A 17,863-nucleotide genomic window follows, 5' to 3' on the forward strand; every position below is an offset into this window, starting at 1 on the left:
CTGGCAAAGCGCGCACGCGGGCACGAGTGGCACGACGTCTCCCCGGCGCCGCATCCAGATCCAGCCTCGCATCAAAAGACACAAAAAAAACAGTACTGTAATCCCAGACTTTGGTCACGTGGGCGCAAACTTGGCCGAATAGGAAGGCAGAGTCTCGGGTAGTGTACGCTTCCGACCGCCATTACATTACCATGCGTGGTGGGCTGGACGATCGTGCGCGCAAGAGGCAGAGCGAGAGAGAGAGGGAGGGAGGGAGTGAGTGAGAAAGAGAGAGAGAGAGGGAGGGAGTGAGAGAGGGAGGGAGGGAGTGAGTGAGAAAGAGAGAGAGAGAGAGGGAGGGAAACAACGCTACAGCGGCGGAGCTTCGCGTAAAAAAAAAAAAAAGACAAACAGACATGACACAGTCCGGATACACGCACACTTCCACTTATTTGCCAATATAACGACGCGCGCCACGGGACACGACCAGCACCGAGGGAAGGAGCCGCCGCTGACATCATGCACCCGCCGAGGATTTTAATTCAATAATCACAGCGTTGGTCGACAGCGGCAGGAGGAGCGGAGCAGGAGCAGGAGCAGGGAGGAGGACACGCTTTTAAATGTCGAGCTGCTTCTTCTAATGAAGGAACCACTCCGCGGCGTGCAGCCGATCCACGCCAGGACTCTGACACTTCTGCGTAAAATGTGCGTTTTCATTTAGAAAAAACCACGAGGTGCGTTTTTGGCGGAGAGGACGTTTCGTAATGATATAAAAACTGAAAAGGAAGGAAGGGCTTTTTTTCTCTAACGTCCGTCTACAAGAGCCTGCTTGTCGTCTTTTTTCCTGGCGGTGGTGGTGGAGCGCAAGAATAGTTTTTTTTTTTTCCTCCCCCTGTGTGGACGCGTCTTGGCGCATGGTTTTGGGGGTTAGTACCGGGAACCCGACTCGGTCCTCCCCGCCACGGAGGAGCACTGGACTGGGGGAGCTTGTTCGTTCCCCCCCCCCCCCCCCCCCCCTCCCTCAGAGATCCCCCCTCTCGCAACAGAGGGATTAAACATTCCTGTTTGTGTGAGTGAGTGTGCGTGTGTGCGAGCCAGTCGGGGCTACATTGTGAGGTTGTGGTAAGAAAGGAGGCTATAAATAGCGCATGCAATTCTCGAAAACTATCACAAGTGGTGCATCAGCTTGTGGAGCAGACGGAATCAGATATCCTGCATGAAGCACCGATGCCGCCTCCTCTCTTAAGTTAATTGTTTTGCAGAGCTGCCTGTGCGTAATTTTTCTTATTAAAAAGAAGTTCTGGCTCTAACATCTTTTGGGAAAAGGGTAGAGGTTTTTTCCCCGGGAGTCGCCTTCCAATGGATTATGCTCTTATTTTTTTTGATTTTTTTTTTTTACAATTAAAACTATGAGCGGAAAGACTGATATGGAAACAGGCTGATCCTCCTCCTCTCTCTCCCTGTGTGTGTTTGTGTGTTTGTCTGTGTGGATTGAAATGGATACCGCTCCTGCGTCCTGCGCCTCGGACAGTGGCCACATTTGGAATCGCTTGACCTGGATCGTGGCTGGAACAATGTTTTGATCCGCGCACACGCTCGGATTTACAAACATTACCACATTATAGATCTGCTGGGGAGGAGGAGGAGGAGAGGAGGAGGTGGGGGTCTTCATGGATGCATTCTAGCACTTCTTTTTTTTTTTTTTTTTTACCAATACGCCCAAATCCTCTACCCGACATCTATCTTATTATCTGGACCTCCTTTTTTTAATTTGTGGCAACGGACGCGTGAAATCAAGGAGGGACAGATTCGTCAGCCCTGCTCGGTGCTGGATACCGATGTAGGATTTCGACATGCCCAGCGCTGACGACCCCAACAACGGCGGACGATTATGACTACATCGGCGAATTGGGTGGCTAACGGGGCAAGCCTTGAGGACTGCCACTCCAACATCTTCTCTCTGGTACAGTAGCCCCACGTCCTTATCAATCATAGCCAGCTCTCTCTGGTCATAAGACCGTGGGAGGCACGCGTAAATGTGTCTGCTCTCTGCTGTGCAAAGGTGAAACGTTTGCTGATGTTGTTATTGGGCAATCATTAACACGGGTTAGTGGTCCAGAGGAGGAAGGACAGAAACACTTCATATTTTATATAAAAAGCCTGTTTATAATAAAAAAAATATCTGAGTCCAGAGGCTTAAAACCTGCTCCACTTTACTGTCCCGTTTTTAATCCAAAACATATCTTCTAATGATTAAAATAAAGCCATAAAATGCCTCTGAAACAAACTGATGTATTTGAAGTTTTGGCATTCAGACAATAGGCTACATAAACACTCATTTTTCCCATCAAAAGCACAGGGAGCTTTGGTCATTATCCTCCTCCCCTTTTTTTTTTTTTTTTAAATAATCACATCACTGGAAATCTAGCTGTTGCATTGCCAAGCAACTAACTTGGAAAGAAGGCTGCTTCTGTCTCATACTCCTGCAGCCTGAGAGGATATAGAAAAGAAAAGAGGTTTTCTGATCTCAGGGAAACAGTAGTTTGATGTGCTGAGCTACAAACGCTGTTCACTTCAGCTTATGAATTGGAGGAGTGTGAATGTGAACTGAGGAATATGTCACACAGAGGAAAGCAGGTCAATAAGATTCTGACAGATAGCAAAAACATGTATCTGGCACGCAGAGGAAACGACACTTTCACACTCAGTTTATCTTGAGTCAAGGTGTTTTGCGACTCTATACGGGCAGGCGGTGTTTTCTTTTGCTTCCTTTTTGCAGAACTGGCTGGTTTTTGAGGGTGAAAAAAGATTGAGCAGTGTGTTTTCACAGTTCTCATCCTGCAATCAGCGAGTTAACTCCCCTACTACAACAGGCAGCCAAGTGGAAAGGCATGCGGTAGACTGAACTCGGGCACAGGCTGTTGAGAACCACAACAACATAGGGGTCCTGAGGGCTTTTTAGGTGATCATGCAGGTTGTCCATCAGCAGGAGCAGCAGCAGATGGGACCAGTTACACTCCACAAGTGACACATAAACAAGTGTCACATGGCATGGATTTTAATGACTTATTGGTGAATGCACGGGAGAAACTGTAGTCTGAAGTTTTCACACAGCCTGCAGAAAATCTAAAAAGCTCCTGAGGTATTTCCTTCTGAGTGTATTTCAGTCATTTTTGTGGCTATTAAGGAAAACGGGGATTTAAAATGGTATCCTAATCTATTTAAAAGCGTCTTGTTTGAATTTCTGTGCACTAACACTGAAGTAAATGCAGCAGCACTCCACCACACCTATCAGACGTCCTAAATCCTCAGCCTGTCATCCCACAGCCGAAAACAGCGATTAAGTTTCTGTCAACATCTCAAGTCGAGGTTATTCCCTCGTGGAAAAAAAGCTTTCATTCACCCGCCGTGGCGTTGTTGCCGGCCCATGGAACATCCCTTTCAAACTGAGGGGAGAAGGAGACCATCCATCAGCCGGCTTGTTGAGAATATTTATGACTGGCTGCCTGGTGCCACAGCGGTTACTCACTGGCAGGGCTCCTGCAGGGAAGTCCAAGAAAGAACAGAAACGCTAATGACACACCGAGTGTCCTGGTTAGAGGGCACCGCCAAGACAAAGAGACGGAGGGATGCAGATTGCATCCTGATGTTGAGAGCCAGACAGATGTGTGCTGTAAGCTTAACAAGTGGAGGCTGAAGCAATTATTATCAGGAATGAATCAGATCAGGTCCCACTATTGATCCAGCTGAAAACTTTAACATATAATATGTAACAATTCTTAAAAATATCTAAAAATGACTAGACACATGTTAAATAGTTTGTTTACTTGCACTGACATTATCCAGAATGTTTTCAATGTTCAAAATCGGAGAAATCTGCACTTTTTTCTGTCTCTGCTATAACTTCTAACGTGAAGAAGAAACCCCTGTTAGCCCGTTAGCCCGTTAGCCAGTCGTCTGTTTTCTCCCTCCACTGTTTGTATTGGTCACTCGTAATGGATTCGTACTCGTAATTCATTTTCATTTGCTGTGTAATGTGATTAAAACTTTACTCCATGACCTCATCCGTCAAAATGATTTGCGCCTGAGTTGCGTCAGGTAGATTTTCAACTGCATTGCTGGTGAAAACAACAACTCCCATGATCCCGCGCAGCTTCACAACATCATCAAAGTCTTTCGTCATTGTTTTGATTGAGTGACCCCTGGCGGCTGAAGTTACATATCGTACTATTTAAGAAATATGAATAATTATATTTTGTTTATTCTTTAACCAGTTGTGTAATCAATCAGATGATTGACTGAAGATCTATCAATAATTGGAGATATTTGTCCATGAAGAATGGCAAACATTTACATGGAGATTCTGTTTTCACCAGAGTCTGTGTGCTGGTTTATTTGTTTGTTGCTTTATTGTTAGCCGGATTATTGTGATAACCCATTTTCACCAAACATTGTTAGAGAGATTGAGCCTGGGAAGAAAACATTAAATTAAAGTGCAGATAACTTTCTTTTACTCGGTTTGATGACAAATAAATAATTTAGTTCATCAGACCACTTCCTGTTTTCTTTTACATTCCTACTATAATAACTAGAAATTGACGTGTAGGATTGTGCTGCCTTGGCAAAGTGCCATTCTTGCTTTGAAAGAAAAGCCTTGGGTTGTCTTTGATCCAACAATGTGACTTTGTCACCTTTGTTTCCAGGAAACTGTAGCAGGCATTTGTCAGTATTTTGTATAGTTAAAAAAAATATGATGATGTTCGTTAGTTGTTGGGCCGACTTGGTCATTCAGAGTTCTAGAGAGGAGAAGAAACAGTCTCTGTGGTCGGATCCTTCTTATTCTTTTCTTTCAGGTCATATCCTCTCTGCTCTTATGTAAAGGTCGTGTAGGCGACTAGTGAGCGCTATGGTCTGACAGCCTGTTAAACAGCATTCCAACATGCACCAACCTCATCCCTCACACTGATTTACTGGCTGTTATTGCAACCGGCATCAATAAAACGAACCTTCGAAAGCACAAGTGCCCTTACTGTGGGGCTGTATGGGGGCGCAGCAGATTACTGTCATGCCTTCTGTGAGGCCGGTGTCAGACGCTTGAGATCGCTGCGATCACACGGCCCACAAAACAACTGTCTTGTGTGCTGGTGATCATCCATCTGTGGCAGAAAGCAAACGAGACCCCATGTAAGTGGGAAAGACCCGGGCTGGGGAGTTAGGTTGATGAGTGGAGGAGTGGACGGGCGGTTGACGAGAGGAGAAACGGAGGAATGTTTTCAGGAGAGAGAGAGAGAGAGAGAGAGAGAGAGAGAGAGAGAGAGAGAGAGAGAGAGAGAGAGAGAGAGAGAGAGAGAGAGAGAGATGGACTGCAGCGCAATCTGTTTTCATTTTAGGAAAGTATTATAACTGATGTGCATTTCCTGACTGCTAGCCTCAGCCTGTTTGAGAGAGAAACTGAGAGTGAAAGAGTGAGACAGAGCGAGAGGAGAAAATTAAAGGGGGAGGAACGCAATGAGAGAGAGGGAGAGAGAAAACAGTCATCTTTCTGTGGACTGGGCAGGTTCTTATAACACCAAGTCCCAGCCTGAATGTGAAACACAAGGAGGAGACAGTTAAGAGCCTCATGACACAGGAAGCCTCAGTGTGGGTGTGTGCGTGTGTGTCCTGTGCACACTGTAAACCATCCAGGCTCAGGAGACAAACTTCAAACACCCATCATATTATATACACACACACACACACACACACACACACACACACACACACACACACACACACACACACACACACACACACACACACACACACAGATGCATTCACAAACTCTAGCACCGGCATAGAGACAGTGCCAAAAAACCAACAACCATGCAACACACATGCACACATTAAATCTTCCACCCACACTCCCATGCGCGCACACACACACACACACGCACACACACACCACATGTTTTATCGCCATGTTCGGGCCGCGAACACATCCTATATCCCAAGGATATAGACTTGTACAAACACAGGTAGATTGCAGAGGCCTTAATTAAAGGGCTCCTCCTGTCCCCCTCGACACAAGCGCGCGGAGTGCAACACTGGTAATTAAGTGTCCTCAAGTGAAGGTCTAATGTGATCAACTAAGAGGTGCTCATTAGCCAAACTGTATTCCAATAGAGATCTTGCATGTATGATAATGATACCAGTGTCTGGCATGGAAATAAAGTGCTAAGAGATGTGGCTGAGGGAATACCATTAACAGCGGTGTCGTGATTTATGGCAGGTGAATGGCCGAGGCTTGTAAGGAGAAGCAGGTAATCAGGTCTGGTGCCTTTTTAATACAGACTGTTTGCATTTCCTCGTTATTAATGGCGGTGGATATTGCGAGGGCGCTCAGGGATGAGAAAGAGGCCGCGGTTAGAGGGCGTGCGTCACGATCTGCTGAGCTGAGGAGCTGGTCAAGTTGGAGTCGAGTGAGGCTGTGGATCGCTTGAATTAGTTCGGTGCTACAGTGTTTATGTGATATCTGTGTCGGTAGTGATAATGAAGCAATGCCATTTTTCTTACCTTATTTTGAGAAATGGAGAATCTTTCATTTTCGAAGCCCCGTTTTCATTTAACAAAATAATTCAGCTCTCAAAAAATGTCGTCGGAACCAGACTGGTATCTTGACAGTAAGATAATATTGGCTGATAAATCCCAGGCACTCTATTGCATGTATTGGTATTGATGCAATGTCGATATCTGAGAAACAACAAGTCACAGAACAGAAATGCCTCCAATACGTTTACAATTGCTCCAGCTGAGAATAGAAATATATATACAGACCATGAGAATTAAAATATATAGAAATAGAACAAATAAGTTAGTCTGTTAAATAACATAAAAGTTGTGAATATGTAACAATCTAAATACAAAAAAAAGGTTGTAAAAATATAGGTAATAGTCTGTAAAATAAAATTAATGTTTAGGTAAAAGTTTGTAAAATAATGAATACAATTTTTGTATGGTTATGAGTCTGTAAAATAAAATGAAAAGTTTGTAAACGTACAGGTAAGAGTTTGTAAAATAAGTGTGTAAATTTACAGGTAAGAGTCTGTATAACAAAATAAAACCTTTATAAAAATAAATGTAATAGTTTCTAAAAGGAAATAAAAATGTTTGTAAAAATATAGGAAATAGTCTCATATCATGTTCTGGCCGCACACACAGGTTTTTATCAGTTTGATCTATTTATTGTAATTTTTATCGGATGGAGTCTCACCCAGATTGATCCTTCAGATCAGAAACAGATGAAAAAGACTGAATGCAGCTGCTGCTTCCTCACATTGTATCAACTGTGTTCAACTGTAAAAACTATGAGTGTGGTTTATATTGAGATATGTGAGGATGACATTGAAGCCACTGCAGTGTCCTCTTACACAAGGAGAGAATCGGTCCAGGTTTCCAATGCAGCAGCCCCAGTCCACTGCTCCGTGCCCTATGAAGCGGCTCCATCTGGTTACTTCTCACTAAACAGTGCACCCCCTACGCCCAACCTGTGCTTTTGGCTGCGCTCGTTTGCAACCCTGACAGCCAGCACCGACTTCACCTTGAGTCTGTGCACGGCGCCTCCCACTAATCTGCTCCTGTCACTGCTGTGGGAATCCCTTGTCATCGCAATAGGACTCGACCAGGCAGTGGCCCACCTGTGTGAACACGGCATTCTGCATGTAGTGACACACACACACATGCAGGTCTTTCAAGAAAACGACTCGCGAATAAGCGTGGGTTTAGCCGCTGACAGAAATAGGGCGGTGCATGGGTTGGGTACAGGAAGACATGAGTTCGCCTTTGCTCGTGCTTCTGATCTCTATTTTTTTTCTGGTAAATTCTCCCGAGCGTCGTCATGTATCTTATCTGAGCCGTAGGCCTGTCAGGGCCCTGCCACAGAGGTGAAGAACAGTTCAAAGACGAATGGGGAGGGGTGGGGGAAGCACCGCTGGTCCTGGAGATGGAAATGGGACGGGATGGGCAGGAGTATTTTGAAGCACGGTGGCTCGAGTGTGAAATATGTTAGCCCCGCAGTACCAGCTGTGTTCTATTCTTAGCGCCCGCTGGTGTTTTTGCATGTGTGCAGGGCGACAGAAGGCTGAGTGGGAAAAGGATCGGCAGGAATGGGCGGGAGCTGGTGCGATCAAGTGCCTGTGATGGCTGGACAGTGGGCTAGTTAGCTGGCATAGCGATGGACAGACAGACAGACAAATAGATATTGATGCTGGGTGCAGTAGCCTGTGTGAAAACTACAACTAAGAAAGTACAGCTACAGCTCTTAATTGACTGATGTGTAGATAAAAGAACAATGAGGTTAGGAGGTTATGTTTTTTTGTCTGCCTCTGTTTGTTCAGCTGGATTATGCAAAAATTTGGACTGAGGATTTTGACGAAACTTGGTAGACGGATGTTGCAGATCTGGATCAGAGGGCAGATGCATGCATTTTTTTTCACTTTCTCTTACATTGTGCTTAGCAACATTTTCCTTGATTTCTCCGAAAATAATTCATGGATCTTGATGAATGAAATCAGACATGTTTAGGGGAAAAAATCAGATCTAGTGAATTTAAATGTGGTTTCATAAGGGGACTGTTGTGCCTTGGTTTCCCCTGAAATATAGTGGATTACTTAGTGTACAGTTCAGTGCTTGAGTAACGTTGCTGAATTTTGTTGTTTTGTTTATTTCCTTATCTTCGACAGACACCTGGCTCAGGCGTGTGCCTCCCAAATGCTGGCGTTTTTCCCCACAGATTAACACCACTTCCCTACAAACTAATAGTTGTTGTATGTGTGTTGCTACAGATCCTCTGATTCAAACACAATCTCTGAGGCTTGTTGTCTGATTGCGAGATAAAAACCAGAAAACAGATTGGAAACACAACAAAGCGTTGGGTGACGCTGCGGGCGTCTCTGTGCCATCACACAGGAGTCCTGGGCTTCTGTTTGCGTTCTCCTCACCTGACCGCAGACACCTTGACAAAGAGAATTTCTTTAAAGGGAGATATTGCCTCGCTTGTAACCCGGGCAAATATTTTCTGCAAGCCAGACAGCTTTGCCAATATCATGGTTGGCTGGGATTCAATTGCAGTTAGAGCACACTTAGGTTAAAGGGGCGTCTTTTAGAGCCACAAAACAAGGGGAGAGAGGGGAAACAGGGATGTTGTCTGCCGTGCTGTTTCAAATTCTAATTATCATGTGTTCATGTTCCATTGAGAGATTATCTGTGACCAATCAGACGGGTACTTGATGAGAACAAGCACATTATGTGCAGACTGTTGATTCACAGGCGTTTGTGGTGCATTGATTCTCCCAGCGCTGCCAAGCGCTGCTGTCTCTCTCTCTCTCTCGCTCTCTTTCTTTCTCTCTCTCTCTCTCTTGCACTCTCGCTCTTTCTCTCTCTCTCTCATCTTGAATTAGGCAAACACCCGTGATTTTTTCGGATGCTGATGAAAATGTGTACAGCTCAATTTCATTCCTGGCCTGCTTTGTGGAATAATTGGCGTTTGCTGCATAATAGCGGGATGCAAAATGTTTTGATGGAGAGTTTACCAGACATGACCAAGTGAGCAAGTGTTGAGAAAGATATGAACATGCCATGGTGCCACTGTATCTGTTGAGTGAATGGACAGCAGAGGAGGACTTGAGAGGGATTACATCAGACTGTGTGTGTGTGTGTGTGTGTGTGTGTGTGTGTGTGTGTGTGTGTGTGTGTGTGTGTGTGTGTGTGTGTGTGTGTGTGTGTGTGTACGTGTGAGCAGAAGTGCAGAGGACTTTGAGTGTCAGAGTTCTGATTTGCTGCCACTCCCACTTAGCGAGCAAACAACATTAGATTAGACATTAGAGTCTGCAGCCAGGTGAGCTGCGGGTTGAAACCTGTTCAGGTGTGACCTGCCTGCTGCCCTTCTAGTTTGTGTCCTTTACATATTAATTATCTATTGTATAATGGAAAAAGAAAAAGTCCTACTAACTAATGCCAGGTTTTCATTTCATCTAAAATAACATCCCTGTGAAGAAGAAATCAGTGCAAGAAATTACAAGCCGAATGAGATATTATTTTCTAACAGAGCTAATGCTCCATTTGCACAATTTCAGGAACAATCAGACTATTAAATACTTGTAGGCATTTCAGAAGCCTCCACGCAGAGCTAATTGTACAATTATTGCACTGATTAATTTTTTAATAAAACTCTTATTGGAGAAACTAATCCTATTCAGCAATGTTTACGTCTTGCTTCTGGTCATCTGAATCAACGGGTGTTGATTAAGTCTGTCAGGTATTTCATGTTCAAATTCCTCTGCTTGCTATATTAGAAACACTGAGAGCAACCTCTGAGTTTGTAACCTACAAGATTTGGATCGTCAGTCACATAGTCGACATGTGTCTTTTCACCTCTGTTTATCTTGTGGCATTTTCTTTGCGGCGAATTACTCATTTGCCTCCCCAAGTGCAAAATTCTCCCCTGACACATTTTCACAGCAGCACAGTTGCTGCCTCGTGGGCTTATCAACGCCCAGGACGATTGTGATTGGTTAAAGAAATGCAAACAATCCGCCGTGCGTTTGTCTCCTACAGCAGAATGATAATTGGCACAGATAGAGATAGCCTTCTGGGAACCCCAGGACTTTGGTGACGCATGTATTACACGCTCGATAATATCTTAAGCCAAATTTGAGCTGATGAATTCCAGCTGTTGGGGCACAAAGTGAGACGTGCTGCAGCTGAGGACGGACGGCCTGCAGAGACAAAGAGTCGGTCTACGCTCCTTTTGTGATTTTTAGAGTAAAGTCTGGGAACCAGAAGTGCTTGAAATGTTATATTTCCACTGTAACCCTGGAGACGGAAATCTCAAAAATTGAATACCTTGCTGAATTCCTACAGATGTTGTATGTTGCCTAGCAACTGTTTTTACTTCTCCCTCTGTTTTCAGTTTTTTCCTTCTTTGTGACTCTCAGGGTTTTTTTTTCTCTCAGGTCTTTGTCTGTGTCTCTCTCTCTCATTTCTCACTCCCTGTGGGTTGTCACAGTTTAATTAAATTACATCAGAGACACTAGTAAAGCAGAGACTGGTTTATTTATTTGCACGTTAATAATTCAGGCTAAGCAGGGCCACTGCTGTAGCCTGTCCCCTAACGCTTTAAGAGCAGCCTGACGGTGCAGCTTTCTGTTGTTTTATTTGCCAAATTGCAGAGGATCTCGTCCGCTCCTTTATATGCGGCAGTCTGACTGTACACAATGTCTCGCTGTCCTTATTGGTCTTCTGCTGCCGCCGCCTCCCGCCTCCCACCTCTCTTTGTCAGGTGCGAAGAAGTCACGGCTTGATGGAGGCTTTCCGCGGTGTGATTGGCAGGTCTATCCGTCACTCAGCCCTGGGGACTCTCGCTGCTCTAATTAGGTCGCTTGGCTTGCTCACCTCCCAGGGCTGGATGCTACAGCAGAACACAGATCAAATGACGGTCCCTTGTTTTGGAGGGACTTGTAGAGGTGGCGGCAGACGGCGGAGGAAAAGCATCTGTTTGGTGTCTGCAGCCCCAGAGGCCGTCTTTCTACACCTGTTTAGTGCTTTTGTGTCGCGCTCGCTCCCTCACAAGTGCAGTAATGTGCATCGCTCTTCATTTGAGGCGTAAAATTGCCAGAGGGGAGCACGACTCCTTGTGGGTTAATTTGATTTTGGTGGGTTAATTGATGAAGGGGGAGTCGTTGCCTGTTCTGATTTCTGCCACCGGCTCTTCTAACTGGTGACTTCTCAGTAGCCGAGTACAGCAGCACAACCGTCCAACCTACAGCGTCTTTGTCCACATTTATCCCAGGCGGCTCTGATGCATAAAAAAAAAAAAAAAAAGGCCATTAAAGTTATGTTTCACTCTTGGCTGATCTGGTGATATCATGGTTACTGTGGTAACATCAAGTGCGGTGTAATGCTGCAACAAACACTTGCTGAGCAGCTACTTTGTCAGAGACACAACAGAAGGAGCAACTGGTTCATCTGTTTATAGCCAAGCTCGCTCGTGTCGTTTGAACAAAGCGAAGTCAGTCGATATTTCGCCTTTTCCCATCATGCACCGTGATCTCATGCTGTGTGCAGCGATGCGAACAGTAGTGATGAAACACGTTAATTGTTTATTTAAAACTGATCTGCTGTCAAAAAATACTCCAAATGACTGTAGTCTTGTTTTGTTGATGTATTTTTGAAGAACAATCGGGGTCAGTGCAAACCACAGGGACAGGTACGTGTAGTTTTCTGAGGCGGCTTCACCATCAAAGCCACGCGGGTGATTTGACAGCCCAATGCTTTTAATGTGAAAAGGCTCTGATATGACTTTGACAAATGAACAATAAACCGTGAGGCTGAGATTAGTGAGATAAGATATCAAAAAGCCACATAAAATATGTGCATTGTTTCCAGTGTGTAGTTGCGTAATTTTAATTGAATGAAAGAATTAATATATAAAGTAGGAAATACATTTAATGGCTGCTGGTCAAAAACGCTGACCCTGAAGGGTATAAAGAACAGGGTTTGATTTCATTAAAGTATTTGGGATTATAACTTAGATAAAGAGACATTCTGCTGAAGCTTCAAATAAGTTGTTCTGAGTCGATTCTCTCACAGAGCCTGTTAGAAATAATTAAATTTCACTGGTCTTTGACATTGAATCAAAGGGAGACAGATAGTGTTACATGTGTCTGATGAAGACGAGCCTTATCTCAAGACTCACAGGCATCGCCGGCGATCTGAACACAACCCAAATATTGGCAGTTTGTCAAGTGTCTAAACCGATTTGACGTTGATGAGAAAGCTATGCCACTCCGACAGAATAAGTGTTTCACTTGTGCCAGAGTAGGTAAAACTGCTGATACAAGCTGTCTCTCAATTGCCTAAAGTGCCTCCTTTGTCAGACTATCAGACTGCGAGCCCCTCACGCTGTTGTGAGATTCCTAAAGAAGTGGCATCCTGCTACTCGTACGCTTTACTACAAAAAAATCAGCTTTGATAAAGCACCAGGCACCTATCCACTTGGATGGAAACTCAAACGTTCACATCAGCTGCAGTTCTGATAGAAATGTGGCCTTAATGCAGCTCGAAGCATCCGCATGTAAAGCCCAGTTTCCATTGGTCAAAAAACACACTATCACCCTCTAACAACTGGATTCGTCTGCAATGGGAATGAAATGAATCGGCCGTCACTCCCAGGTCAAATGACTCGGAAGTAGACAAGTGTGTTTATCGGCTACAGCTCCGATCGGCAGTGATGGAAACGTGACACCGGGGTGAACGCGCTCTTTGTCTTTATTTTGGCAGCCGAGACGTTAGGACTCGCATTAAACTTCCAGGCGTTGGCGCGTTAATGGCCTGTTTGTGTTCTTATTCGCTTTTTACGTGTCGGAAATATAGTTTTCTTCATATCGTGCAAAACGCATCACTGGCAAGACACGCAGTCGGCATAGAGTTTGAAAGCGGGATTGAAGTAAAATATATAAAAGTTTAACACTGTCACTAGTCGCCACGGTGGTTTCTTCTGTCGTGTGATGTGTTTCCCGTTCCCGACGCGTTGTGTGCAGTACATTAGTGACGTGGAATATGGCTCCCGGGGGAAAAACAGAAAGGCAAGTGCTGCTGCTGGCAACGGGAAAGGACTCGATTGCCATTTTAAGTGGGTTTACATGCATTTGAAGAACCTGCATATACACACTACTTTGTGCAAGATGTGGAAGTAGACTAAATATTGCTAATGCAGTTTTTCTTCTGTATTTTTCATTCACTTCTCATCGGTCGTGAAAGTAAAAATATACATACTTCTCTCTGTCCCAGGCAGGAGCCAAGTCTCGTCTGAGTTTATGCTTGGAAAAAGGACTGTGTGTGTGTGTGTGTGTGTGTGTGTGTGTGTGTGTGTGTGTGTGTGTGTGTGTGTGTGTGTGTGTGTGTGTGTGTGTGTGTGTGTGTGTGTGTGTGTGTGTGTGTGTGTGTGTGTGTGTGTGTGTGTGTGTGTGTGTGTGTGTGTGTTTTCCTACAGGGGAATACAACACAAACACACATGCAGCTGCATGTTGGGAAGCTCAAAAGGTCCATTTAAAAGTTTTTTGAGACAGAGCAGCAGGATAAAAATATTTTCAGTCTGCAGAAGCATTCCTGCAAAGTGCATGTCAAGTGTTTTCCTCTTGGTTCTGCTATCTAAGTAATGGAAGCTTCCTCTGCATTGTAAAGCTCCTGGGCTCTAAACAATATACAGAATACACTTGTATGTATGTGTCTGTCTGTCGGACCTGCAGAGTGACCAACCTTTTCAATCCCTGGAAACAGGATCCTCTTTTCTGTGTAAATCACTCGCTTTCAGTCTTTATCCACTCCTGTTTGTTTAAAACAATGTGTGCTAAAGATGAATGTTCTGACTTCAATATTTTCTTTTGATTGTTAGCACATGTCTGGTGCACTGAAGCTGACCTTTGGTTCGGATACAAATTGTGTTTTGCCAAGCCCTGGGCTCAGTGCCCCTTAAGTTCGGGAAATGGTGTTTTAACTCTTCAGCTGCATGTTTAAAAAAAAACAAAACAATTTTCTAATAAAATAATAAGGAATCAATCCCAGCGGAAGAAACACAGATTTTCATAGCAGCAAAAAAGAGGGATTTTAATGGAACACAAGAAAAAGAGCACAATCTCCCACATCCTCTGTGCTGACACCAAACAATTCTGGAAACATATGGTTAGCCATTATCTTTTCTCTGTTTACTACACAAAAAGACATGGAGAGAGGAATAGAAGAAAAAAAAATGAATGAGAGGGAGAGAGGGAGCGTGTGAGATAGTCCTGGGTGTATTCAGTAGGCGTCCGTGACAGTGAGAGAGCGCTGAGAGATGAGACGGAGAGCGGAGACGAGAAAGATAATAGAGGTGAGAGTAAGGTCAAAGCTTTGGTCCGTCTTAGGAATGGAAGGGAAAACTTTTGTTTCTGCTCCTGCACTCAATCAGAAATTGAACCAGCCAACCTACAGAACAAGGGGCCTGGTGGAGCGCGGGCTTTATTGACAGTGAAACCAAATCCGCTGGCTTTTCCTTGACTCCTTTCGCCTTTTTACCCCCACGGTAGATTTTAAGGGAGACTTAGGTCGCTGGCTAGAATAATCGTTGATTCGCTCTTTCGTTCTCGCATTTATGGCGAGGAATTTACTGCTTGGATACGTATTTTGATTTGCTCTTTGCGTGGGAAATTCACTTCTCTCCCACCATCATTGCCGTTTACAAACTCCGGTTTTACAATATAAAAATCATTTACCTCCTAGAATAACTGCTAGAAACTGCTGGATACAGCCATTGCATGGTATATTTATCTGTGGTCTACTTTATCTATGCAGTATATTTATATATTTTTACGTCTGTTTCTGCTTTGAATATATTTTAATCCTGGATGAGTTAATGTCATAATGAACCCCAGTGGTATCCATCTCTTTTCACTTGTTGTTCCTTGAGTGTATCTTCCAGGAGGTGAATGGAAACTGCCTTTCAGCCTAGGAAAGACTTAAATAATATATATAATCCTAACCCTTACCTTAACCCCAACCCATGCTTATGAATCCATTCATTTGTTTTCTCTCTCACTTTTTGAAATCTTAACCCTAACCCTGCCCTGTCCACTTACCCAAACTCTGACTCAGGGTCAAATCTAACATTTCTAATGTAAGTGTAAAGTCTCCACTGCTCCTTGATTTTTTTTTTTTAAGACTAACACAAATTGAATTATAGCTGAAATAATTACGGGTTGTTATTTACACAACAGGATTTAATTCGTCCCCAGAGTTGTTGCAGTTATTCACACGCTTGACAGGTTTTTTTCTACTTTCCCTTACCTGTAACAAGCAATAGCTCAGTCATGTAAATATGAAAATTGGCTGTTTGTAAGCAGCTGGTATTAGTTTGACCCCTGGAAATAACACATCCGTCAAGTTATTGTTCCGAGCAGAGTATTTAAACATGTCTTACAACGTGTCTGCAATCGATTCACCAGAGAGCGTGCCCTCTCTTATAAAACAAACAACTGCCTTTTATTGTGAAAATACTTTCTGACATCTTATTCCTCCCCATCATCTCCTCCTCGTCTCTGCTCCCGGTTCAGTAGCAGCAGACAGCTGTGTCAAACAGTGAAGGAACTTTTGACATTGACTGGGAGTGACGAGGCAGTGCAAGCAGATGTCTTCCTCTTTGCTTTGGGAGAAACGGCATCCTTGACCTTGTCGTGGCTAATTTTAGGGCTCGGCTTATCACAGCACCAATGTTTATATCTCCCATTACACACACTGCCTGTATGCATGTAATTATGGCTGCGTTTTGCAGCCAGGATGCTCCCGGGGGTCGCGTTTGAACCCCGGTGTGCACTTGCATATAGAGACGCTGCACTTTATGTTTTGGTCATAACATATTTTTGTGGTGCATACACAGACTCCCTCTCATGCATTTGGATTGACTTGTGTTGTGACGTGGACGCGTCCCTGCCACACTCCCGTGCACACACTGAACAGACACGCAAGCATCCTCGGCTCCTGCTCTCTGTCATTTAACTGTCATCAGAGCTGTGGAGCCTCCTTTCCTTCGTCCACTCAAGAGAACATTATAGAATAAAAACAGTTTTTTAAAGATTATAGCTGAAATAAAATGCTGGAGTACTCCACCAATCAGGTATGTGCAGCACTGCATGCCCCATCCCTGAGGTTCTGGCACTTTTGTTAAGTACCTCCCCCCGACCAGGGACTTTTTTGGGGGTAAAAAGATCAACCTGGAACTTTATTTAGACCCTTGTCCCTGCGATTGGAATTCAAGGAGTTCCCGCAAATGTTCCCGGTTCGAAAGGCGGCTAAAGACTCGTAAAAACATTTTTCTGCCAGCAGCTCCTCTCTACCTGTGTGTCAGTGTTTCTCCTCTCTTAGCTGCTCTTTGAAAGCTCGGCGCCTGGGCCAGTGTCCCAGACATGATCCTCACAGCTGCCAAATCTCCGTCCTGTTCGACACCGGCTTTGTTAACTAGCATATTTTGTACGAGCATCCCAGCGTCACTGATTTTTTACACGTGTGTTAATTTTCAACACGCGTATTCACTGGCGCCTCTGCTTCTGTACGAGAAGAGGACAAAGAGCCATATTTTTCTGGCTCATCACCTAATGTTTCGTGGCACACAGCCTCTAAGCCCATGTCTGCAACAGGCAACATAAACACCTATCATCCCATCAGATTAACTGGAGAAGAAGTCAGTAGCCGGGCCGGACTCCAGCCACTGACCCCGACAGTATTTCCTCCTCTTATGTCTCTCTCGCTCTTTGTAGCTCCCTCTATATTTCAATGCTGTCTATGCTGTAGTAGTTCATTCCCTGTATTTCACTCAAGGCCATCCTTTATGTCTCGCTGTGACTCACCGCCTCCGCCTTCTCCCCCTCTCTGCCACAGTTACACCTTGATTGTACCTTTACAGCGGTAGCGGGTGACAGTATCAGTTAAATAAGGTTATAATGACACAACAGAGAGACGTTAAATGTACTTAAACATTTACACAAGGATCAAAGCTGTGCAAACAGGAAGCCAATGGAGATATAGCTTCATTGCACAAGCGTCTTTGCAGTTATTGATTGAATCAGCATTGTCTGATGGTTTCTTTCATGTGAAACACAATATGTACCATGTAGTTCAGCGAAAATGAATTTACAAATGTGTGATATGCTTCTTCAGCGACAATTATTTATAATTGCACAATGATATTATAAATGTAGAAAAAAATGAGAAAAAGGCTGTTCTTTGTCCGAGATGGTGACTTGAAATATATTGGATTATTTCATAAAATTGTATAAAGCCCAAAGATATTAAATTTACAATAATATAAACTGAAAACAAC

The 17,863-nt window shown here is 44.1% G+C and overlaps 1 protein-coding gene across 3 annotated transcripts in view; it reads left to right on the forward strand.

Moving 5' to 3' along the window:
- Window positions 1–323: 323 nt before the first annotated feature.
- The window catches only part of LOC117772130 (mediator of RNA polymerase II transcription subunit 13-like), a 77,515-nt gene continuing 59,975 nt past the window's right edge, over window positions 324–17,863 (forward strand). For 2 of the 3 annotated variants that reach the window (XM_034603075.1, XM_034603074.1), the window contains exon 1: window positions 324–1,942. In XM_034603075.1, the coding sequence (XP_034458966.1) occupies window positions 1,871–1,942 (72 nt within the window). In that variant the 5' untranslated portion in view covers window positions 324–1,870. The remainder of the gene's footprint in view (window positions 1,943–17,863) is intronic. The other variant, XM_034603073.1, reaches the window with a different exon arrangement.

The sequence above is a fragment of the Hippoglossus hippoglossus genome, chromosome 12, assembly GCF_009819705.1.
Source record: "Hippoglossus hippoglossus isolate fHipHip1 chromosome 12, fHipHip1.pri, whole genome shotgun sequence".
Lineage (NCBI taxonomy): Eukaryota > Metazoa > Chordata > Actinopteri > Pleuronectiformes > Pleuronectidae > Hippoglossus > Hippoglossus hippoglossus.